Below are 9,794 nucleotides of genomic sequence, written 5' to 3' on the forward strand. Positions count from 1 at the left end.
TGCTACGGCTGACTCAGCTGAGGCTGACTTAGCTCACCCTACATCATTATGGTCCCCATACTGCCCACTTCTATGTATCTGGACTCTGACCCAAAATACCTCAGGGCCGAGTACTTAACGGACTTGGTTGTCAGTAACTGAGGTAGGACAGAGTTCCAGATAATGTGTTCAGACAGTATTTGTAGATAGAGGGCCTACTTCACAGATGAATTAATTCCTCACAGAAAACCTATGATCTCCATTTGACGAAGACTCAAAGGAAACCATTTATTCTCAGTACCAAGTAAAAGCAAACAGTATTTAAGTGCCACTAAGGGCAGTGTTTCAGGTATATTTTGAGGAATACAAAGTATTTTTAAGTAGATGTATTTGTTCATTATTTTTACATCCACATGTCTGAGTGCCTGAATTAATTTAGGTACACCATCTGTGTACAGAGATGGGCAGAGACCAGAGGCAGGTGCTGCACCCCTGCGGGGAGTTACAGGCTTTGAACTATGTGAGTGCGGCGGAACCAACCGAGGTCTTCTTAAGTGCTCTAACCACTGACCCATCTTTCCAGCCCAAGAGCTACACAGTCCTAATCCAAGCAGTAACCTCCAATTGAGGGTTGGTGCCTCAAAGCAGGCTGTGATCTTCACTATATCAGCTTTCTGCAGGAAAGACTTTCTGTTGCATCACACAGGGGATGCTGGATTGAAAGTCGTAAGAAGAAAACATAATGTACGGATCAAAGAAGCATTTACACAAGGTTCTTCCTTCCAGAAAGACAGTTACTGTGGCCTCCCACTCTTGTGTGTGGGGTCTCTGAGGCTGCTGGGCCTTGGCTGGGTGTTAGGGCAGTGCAGCAGACTTTGGGGTACATGGGTTTGAGGCATTTGTTTCCTGAATGAAGACATACATTGATCGCTTCATGCATGTGTGGTCCCTACCTTAAACAGATGCAGTGAAAATGAAATTCTAAAAGCATTTGACTCACCTTTAAGTAATAGAAAGCAGTTACAAAATCCTACAACTTAAAAATCTGTTTATTTAATGAAATGTGATTGGTGGGTTAAAAAATATATCTTATGTGACTGCTAAACAGAATAGTGTATGTGTATATGTGTGTGCGAATGTGTGTGTACGTGTGTGTGAATGTGTGTGTGTAATATATGCATTATATAAGCGTATATACAGGTGAGCTTGCCCATATAGGTACAAGAAAAGGTTGTCTTCCTCAGCTGAATCTCTATCTCTTTTTGGAGACAGAATCTTTTACTAAACTTCACTTTTTTTGGAGGGGGTGGGGGGGAGGTTGACTGACAGACCATGGAGTGCCCGGGATCTACCCATTTCTACCCCCCAGAGATTACAGACATATGCTGCCATGCCTGACCTTTTGCTCAGGTGCTGGGGATTTGAACACAGGTCCTGGCACTTTGTCTACAGAGCCATATCCCCAGCCCCAAAAAACTCATCTATTTAAAGAGCCTGGCAGGTCTGTCAGAGATTCTCCTCTCGACATCATTTTTCTGGCAGTGACGATGAGGGAGAGCTCAGGGATCCAACCTCAGTGAAACCCGTCCCCCATTTTCTTGGCTATGTAAATGATTAAGTGCTGACCTAATGACCTAGAAGTGGCTAGAGGCATCCAGGTCTGATACTGGAGAAGGAATGCCTTGGGATCTTCTGGCAGGAGGCACTGTGGGGAAGAGCAGCAGGGCTGGCCCGACACTCTCTGGCAGGATCTCTCCTGACTAGCCTGGGTAGAATTTCAGAGGAGCAGCCAGAGGTCACAGATTCTGACCTAAAGACTGTGGCAAGCAAACAAGGAGATGACTTCTCTGCTGTGGCCTCTGAGCTCAGAACGGTGCTGCTTCGTCTCCTCTGAAGAGGACTGAGACAACTGCTTAAATTTAAATAGTTTAAAAGGTTTAATTTCTAAAACTCATATTGGTCCAGTGACTCACATGACATTTAAAAAAAACAGGAAGTGAACACAGCCACGTGATATGAAAGAACCATGATCAAATGCCCGCATTGCTTCAGATTGTAACTCGTCACATCAATCACGAGTCCTCAAAGTGAAGAAGTCTGCAGCTGGATCACCATGTACGGATGTCTAGCGATTGCTATGTGAACACACCTAGATTACATTTGGATTTTCCCAATACTCAGAAGTCTCTCAGCTAATGTGACCCAGCCATGGAATAGAATCGGCAGGAGTGACTCAAAGATAACCAGCCCCACTCCATCCCATCTCCCCACCCCATCCCACCTCCCACCCCACCCCATCCCTGATGACTCTCACCCCACCCCTTGACCCCCTCGCTTTCACCCTCATCCCCCACCCCATCTCTCCTTGCTCTCACCCCATCCCCCATCCCACCCCCCTCACTCTCCCCCCCATCTCCTTGCTTTCACTCCCACTCCATCCCCCCTCGATCCCCAGCAGCTGCACCTATTGGTTTGATAAGAAACTGCCTTGCACAGGGCTGAATGTACAGCACATGCTTCAGTTGAAACAGAAGCAGGGAGTTTGTTCAGAGATGGTCAATTATTTCCTTGAACAAAGATGAGTTAGTTAACCGGTGCCTAAGCACGGATAATCAAGACTTAATAATAATAATAATAACCAATTGAAACTGAAGAGTCAGATTTTGGCCAAAAGCTATAAAAATCTTTTAAAATATCTCATTAAAGAAGAAAACCGTGAGAAAAGGAAGTGTTAAACACTTGTGACAATTCATAAATGGACAATTAAGGACCTTTTAAGAGAAAAAAGGTGAATTTTAAAGAGTGCTAAACATTTTAAATTAATTATGCATTTTCAACTCTGCTTCACAGTTTGGTTTCAAAATTCTGTTCTTCTGTTCAAACTAAAATCCCATGCGTTCCTACTTATCCCAAGGAGAGACACACTATGTTAGCTTTTCATTATTCCACGTCTACTTTCTCTAGCTTTCCAAAAGGGCATGATACAATTTTGAAAGATTTTTAACATTCAAAAAATTATCAGCCATGTGTGGTGGTGCATACCTTTAATCCCACCACTTAGGAGGCAGAGACAGGAGGATTTCTGTGAGTTCAAGGACAGCCTGGTCTATACAGGGAGCTCCAGGAAAACCAAAGCTACATAGAGAGACCCAGTCTCAAAAACAAAACAACAACAAAACCCATTGCTTTCACCTTTAATGCTAGAACCCTGGTGCCCATGGTGGCTTCATGTGGTTTTACTATGATTTAAGTATGTCTACTAGAAACAGGGGAGACTACTCCAGGCTACTCTTTATCTCATAATTTAGTTGACAATTAAAGTAATATTTCAGAATTATGTTACTTATAACAGAGGTTCTCAACCTTTCTAATACTGTGACCCTTTAATACAGATTCTCAGGTTGTGGTGACTCTCAATCATAAAATTGTTTTGTTGCTACTTCATGGCTGTAGTTTTGCTAATGTTATGAATTGTAATGTAAATATCTGATGTACAGGGTGTATTATATACAGGGTGTATGATATACAGGGTGTATGATATACAGAGTGTATTATATACAAGGTATATGATATACAGGGTGTATGATATACAGGGTGTATTATATACAGGGTATATGATATACAGGGTATATGATATACAGGGTGTATGATATACAGGGTGTATGATATGCAGGGTGTATGATATACAGGGTGTATGATATACAGGGTGTATGATATGAGACCCCAAGACCCACAGAGATCGAGGACTACTGACCTAGAATAACTTGTTCCTGTGGCAAGAGAGGAGGAAAAGAAAGACGGAGAGGGAAAGAAAGAAGAGGAGGAGAGTAAGAAGATGAGGAGGAGGAAGGGGAGGAGCCTGACTTCAGACTAGAGGATGTGGGGGAAGAAAGAGAAAGGGAGAAAGAATAGAAACAGGAGAGAGAGGAAGCAGGAGGAGGAGAAAGAGGGAAAGGTGGAGAGGGGAGAAGGAGGGAGAGGAGGAGAGGGGAGGAGGAGAGGATAAAGGGGGAGGAGGAGGGAGGGAGGAGGCTAGGAGGAGGGAGGGGGAGAGGCTAAAGGGGAAGAAGGAGGAGGGAGAGGGGGAGAGGGGAGAGGAAAGCCTGAGAAAAGCAATTTCCAGTTTAGGGTGAAGATATTTCTTAAAAAGTGACACATATATGCCAATTTTGTTTGACTTTTACTGTACTTAAATTTTTCTCAGGAATTTTCCCCTTCACAATTACTACAGCAAATGTGGAATATTTTATTCCCATTGGATTTAGTTTATTTTGGTTAAAGCGTCTCTTAGGCAAGGCAATCCTGGCCACGTTTTGACACTTATCTTTTGTCATGAAGACACCAACTTTTGTTCACTGTCTTTGGGGCCCTATAGCTTAGCTCAGGGCTGGGCACATACTACAGCTCCAAGAGGGAAGGGGTTATCAGGCCTATTTTGAGTAGTTTTAGTTAGCATTTCAGTCCTGGCCTGCTATTGATGGATTTCATTATCTTCAAGTCACTGATACTGAGGGCAGCCAGCAAGCCCGTGTGCTGCAATCAAGCACCCAGAGACTCAGACTGAAATAGAAACCTTCAGTTCTGCTGTGGGTCTCTGAGCAGCATCTCGCGGAAGGCTAACTGAAATTGCATGTGTATTATTTACTATACATTCTTTGGGAGCTTGGTACGTCTCACCCTAAAAACTGTGTCTCAAACAATTCCCAGTCATGGATTACCCCAAGACTTCCGGTGGAGCCAACAAGCTGAGTGCTGAGGTGGGAACGTACTTCCTTCCGGCAGTAGGATCATCTTAAGGTTCATCCTGGAAGTACTGTTTCATTAACTAAATTGGAAAATCGTCTAATACACAACAGTAAAACTCTTAAACCGTCAATGAGCTGAAAGACAGCAGAAGTAAACCTCCCAGTCGGCCGTCAACAAAGCCCTCAGGAGTTTCCTACCTTAAACACATTGATCGGGAGGTCAATGACCACGTAGATGAGGTCTCCGAGGGCCAGGCTGGCTATGAGCGCATTGGGGCCGTTCCTCATACACTTGTTCTGGTAAATGATTCTTAGCAGAGTTGCGTTCCCCACCATTCCCACAATGAAAATGGTACAGGATATCACAGTGTTGATATATTTGAAAACTGTCGTGATTTTTGTCTGCTGTGGGCAATAGCCGTGCACTGAGCCATTGCTAGGCAGGGCCAAATTAGGAGGTCGATGGGTGGTGCCCAGAAAGTTGAACTCTGTCCCCGGAAAAGGGGTGAAGTGGCTGCTTAGATTAGCGCTGTATCTCTCGGGATTGTCAGCGATCACGCCTCCCACCAGCGTGAGCCAAAAGGATGCCGCAAGGCAAAAGACATCCATCTTAATGTGGTAACAGAGATGTGAAGAAACGTCTTACTGTGTTGGTCTCACGCCTTTCTTCCTTTCACCTGGAAAAAAAAAGGTAGGAAAAATTATTATTTTCTGCTACAAAATCGTGCTGCCTCAAAAGATCATAGTTAATGAATGCTTACTGATTTAATGAAAATATAGACCAATCAGATCAAAATAGAAAAGGCCAAAAATTTACTATAGCAAGTAGTCTCCCCAGCCCTGGCGTGTCCACAGCTATGTCTGTACAGACCATAATATGAATAAAAATGTTTCAGCTTTCCTTAAAAATAGCAGCTTTTTTTCCTCTTTATTCAGGCTAATGATAGCTCAAATCTTCCAGACATGAGACAGAAAACTTTGTGGTAAAAGAGGAGACATTGCTTCAGACTGAGGCACAGAATGCAAGAATCTAATTCTCTGAGGTCAGAGAATCGGCATCTCCCAGTGAGTGCTGGGTTGCACATGGCAGGAACTGGGCAGCACATCGGCTAAAGTGTTAAAGCCATATGTCTGCTTAGCACCGTGACTCCACCTACCAATCCAGTTCTAACTAGATGTGAAGTAACTGAGAGCCTGCAGGAGCTGCGCTTGCTTTGTTTTGTGTTCTCACACTTGCACCACAGAGAGAAAGAAAAGATCACTGATCAAGAGAAAGAGGTTTAGTTCAAAACCCTTAATGACTAAGCACAAAATCCACATATTTTTAAGCCCCCACTTTGATCCATCAGAAACCACCATGATACTTGCTTGTCAATGGTGTCCTATGAGTGACGGGTTTGCCAAGGGCTATCTGGTTTCTTAGTATCTTGCAAGCATCCTAGGACAGGACAGGCACTGTGCCGAATATGTCATGTGCTGCTGCTGTCTATCGTAATGATACAATCAAGTCATCCACAGGTCCTTCAGGAGGACAGAGAAGCTGAGAGGAAGGCCCGGTGGCTCATGAAGGTCAAGGTAGTGACAAATCCACAACTCTGAGGAAGCTCGATCTGACTCCAAACCTGAGCTTTAACCACTAGGCCATCCTGTGTCTCTCATTTTCATGCTTAATTTGCACCAACAACATACTGAAGATGTCTCCAGAATTTAGAGGAGGCAGCAGACTGGGAGGGGTGTTCAGATATTATCAAAGACTACTTCGAATTCATATGTCTTATCACTTGTGAAGGGCACCTGGTCCCTGGTGCCCAGTAAATCTAGATTTCTCCCCTTATACTTAAAGAAAAAAGACACTTAGAAAGTGGAAGGAAGCCTGATGCCGGAAGAACAGCATTCGAAGGTAAAGTGCTCCTCTCCTTGGGCATTTTGTACATTTCTTTTCTTATCTGTACATGAGGGCTTCGACTTCATTTATGGGCAGTGGCCTGTGTGTCTGTGGCGTACACAGCTAACCCTAAATTTTAAGACTCCATTTTTTTGAATTTGTTCAAGGCTGATCACATTTAGGAATTTTGACAGTTGTCATGGGACATTATCAAGTTTAAACTTAGTCAATAGGTGGACCAAGTAAGACATATGGACATGCTATAGGAAGTATAAGACAGACACCAGCTGTAAGACCCGCATGTTTTGCCTTCTCAAAACAGCGATAGCATTTACACGTCCCGTCTCACAGGAACATCTGGTTCTTCACTAGAGCATCACGGTTTACACAGAATCAACATCTGCAACACTTGACAAGGAGCCTTGCATAAGTGAAGTGACTACGGTTTCACAACCAAAAGGTGGCTGGACAGTCATCCTATCTCACAGCTGGGTTGTCGGCGTTCACTTGCTGCCGTGATGTCAAAGTAATGGGCCTGCCATTTACCCGTCACCTCTGTCACTTCTGCTCACCCTTAATTGTATGTAGTTACAGATTTCCTCTCCTGTCTCTTATAGTCCAGAATAGCTGGCTGAATTGTTAGTAGGCCTACAAAATATCATCATCTCCTTTTCCAGATGGAGACCAGAACACCAAGCACAAAGCTTATTACAATCTGTCTCCCTCTTCTGATGGTGAGGGGAGGCACAATTCTTTTAATTTATTGATTGCTTTCTGATTAATGGTTCTCAGTTTCCCAGTGGGAATGGAATATTTAGTAATAGTTTTCTTAAAAATGAGAGACAGAGGTCTTTTCCATAAACAGAATAGCTTCGTGGTCTATTAGAATCACCCAGACGGGACTTCATGAACTACTTGGCTGTCACAGGCACTGTACAACTCATGTAGAGTGCAGTGGTCCTCATGTGAACTAGCTGCTTTCCTGGATCAGCTGATTGCTACAGGCACTGAGAAAGCTACAGCCATGGCTTCTTACCATGGTGTGGGCCAGCTGCCATTAAAACCTCCTTCCTTCCTTCTTTCCTTCCTTCCTTGCTTCCCTCCAACAAAGATACTACCAAGAACTCCTTTCTCACGACGCCGTTGTCGGCTCACTACATCTAAGGGACATCCGTCAAAAACATGTGGATGCCATATTGTCACAGAGTGAAAAACACAAAACCCAATAAAAGAAACCTCTCTCGAATACGTGCTTTCCCAAGGATGGATCTGTAGCTCATTTTGGTGTATTCTAGTCAAGCTTTGTCAGGCATCATCTGTTGTCATCAGCCAGAGCTCTGGAGAAGCAACTCACATTCAGACCAGAAGGACGTGTCTATGGATCTGCAGTTTTCCTTTTGTGGGCCTAGAGTTTGGTGGCACCTAAAAGCTGACCCCTATAAAAGCTTTACCTGTTTAATATATCAGATTCTCAGAACAAATGTTCACTTGCCATTAGTAATTTGGAAATTCCAATGGCACCCAAATGGTACATGTTTAGGGCAGGTAATTTATGTGATATGGTTACCAAAGCGTTTCACCGTTAGCCAATCTTTAAAAACAGATGAGTTGGTGGCTTTGAGGGAACCAGAAACAACTACAAAAGTAGAAAAAAAAATTTAAACTAAGAAGTTTTTTTCAAGTTCTCTGTGGTTTTGCTCTCTGAATAAGACAAATTATCCACTCTCCTTGGGGGCACCCTCTGGCTTTAATATGCCTTTGCCTCAGGTCTACAGAGGCCATTAGGGTGGTGTATTCAGAGGTGGCTTATCTATAAACAGTTCCAGTGTTCTGCACATGAAAGGCAACAAGTGCCCTTTAAAGGACAGGACAGCACAGAGCAAACCGAGTAGACCTCCAACAACAGGCAGATTTCCAACCCCAGCTGCCATCATGGTATGAGGAGGGGTCCACAGAGGTTGGTTCTTCACAGTAAGTGTCCTTGGCTACACACACCCAGGGTGCGGGATTAGAAGAGACCAACTTCACCAGGAGGCTTTGGAGCAAGCGCCCTGGGCATTGATGCTCCTGAAAGCTCTTGTGGAGAAAAAGACATCCCCCGTCCCCCGCCACCCCCGGGCTCCCTTTTCCTAAAAATCCGAGTTAAAGCTCAATCGTCTTGTCGGGTGTTCCCCTTCCCCCCAGCGCTCGTCTCCCAGGAAAGCGCCCTTCACTGGCAGGTAGGTGCCAGGCCGGGCTGCTGTGTCTCGCTGTCTCTGCGCAACACCTCTGCTCCTCCCAGCAGATTGCCCCGGCGGCGACCTTGTCCCTGGTCCCATCCCTGGTTCCCAGAAGTAAAGACTTGCACCGACCTTAGAGCTCCTTGGACGCAGACAGCGCCAGGTCCGCGCCCAGGCCAGACGAGTCTGAGCTGGAGAACGCGGGTGGCCCGTAGGGTGGCGGGTGACCAGGGCTGCAGCACAGTCTCGGCTCGGGGAAACTTCCCCGGACCTCCCGGCTTCTCTAGGGGAGATCTCGCGCAGCCTGCAAGTTCCAGCGATGGTCCGGTGGATCAGAGAGAGGCTCCTCACTTCCTAGACAACAGTTGCCAGACCAGAGGGGATGGGTGTGCGCGCGAGGCTCCCAAGGAAAAGCAAACTCCGGAGGAACACGCCTCCCGCGATCCTCCTTCGCCTCCACAGGCTCCCAGACGTTCCCCTCTACTCTGGGACCAAACTGCAGGAGCGCTATCCCGCCTGCCCTCCAGGGAGCAGCCACCAAGCTGCAATGCTGCTGCCCCCGCCAGGCCCTGAAGGGCAGGGATCTTTAACTATTTCTTTCCTGAGAAGAAGTTGGGGCTTAGTCTAGGATAGGTAGGGTTGAAAGTAGAGAGTAACAGACCAAACTCAAGGCTGTGCCTGGTTTTAGGAAGAAACTCAAGGAACTTGAGCAATGAGTACCTGAGAGTTTGATCAGCAGGGGAAGCCAGGGGACAAGGGCTGTGTCTTCTTTGTCCCCGTCAACTTTGCTTATCTTGTCAGTACTCCTCACCTTAGAGGAAGTTATGGAACCCAGGTGGACAGCATGTCTTCAAGTGTGCCCTACAAGACTACCAAGTCTCTTAGCCCAAGGCAAAGAGGGGAGCAGGAGAGTCTGTGGAAGGTTCTAGGGTGTGCTCAGAGAAATCACCTCTGAAAGTTGAAATG

General features: G+C 45.5%; 1 protein-coding gene across 1 annotated transcript in view; it reads right to left on the reverse strand.

Annotated features, from left to right (window-relative positions):
- The window catches only part of Ednra (endothelin receptor type A), a 56,859-nt gene extending 47,562 nt beyond the window's left edge, over positions 1 to 9,297 (reverse strand). The window contains exons 1-2 of the mRNA XM_028753401.1: positions 8,961 to 9,297; positions 4,923 to 5,401 (exon numbers count right to left, since the gene is read on the reverse strand). Of these exons, the coding sequence (XP_028609234.1) occupies positions 4,923 to 5,333 (411 nt within the window). The 5' untranslated portion in view covers positions 5,334 to 5,401; positions 8,961 to 9,297. The remainder of the gene's footprint in view (positions 1 to 4,922; positions 5,402 to 8,960) is intronic.
- Between the last annotated feature and the right edge of the window lie 497 nt (positions 9,298 to 9,794).

Source organism: Grammomys surdaster, unplaced genomic scaffold (assembly GCF_004785775.1).
Source record: "Grammomys surdaster isolate TR1022 unplaced genomic scaffold, NIH_TR_1.0 125947, whole genome shotgun sequence".
NCBI lineage: Eukaryota > Metazoa > Chordata > Mammalia > Rodentia > Muridae > Grammomys > Grammomys surdaster.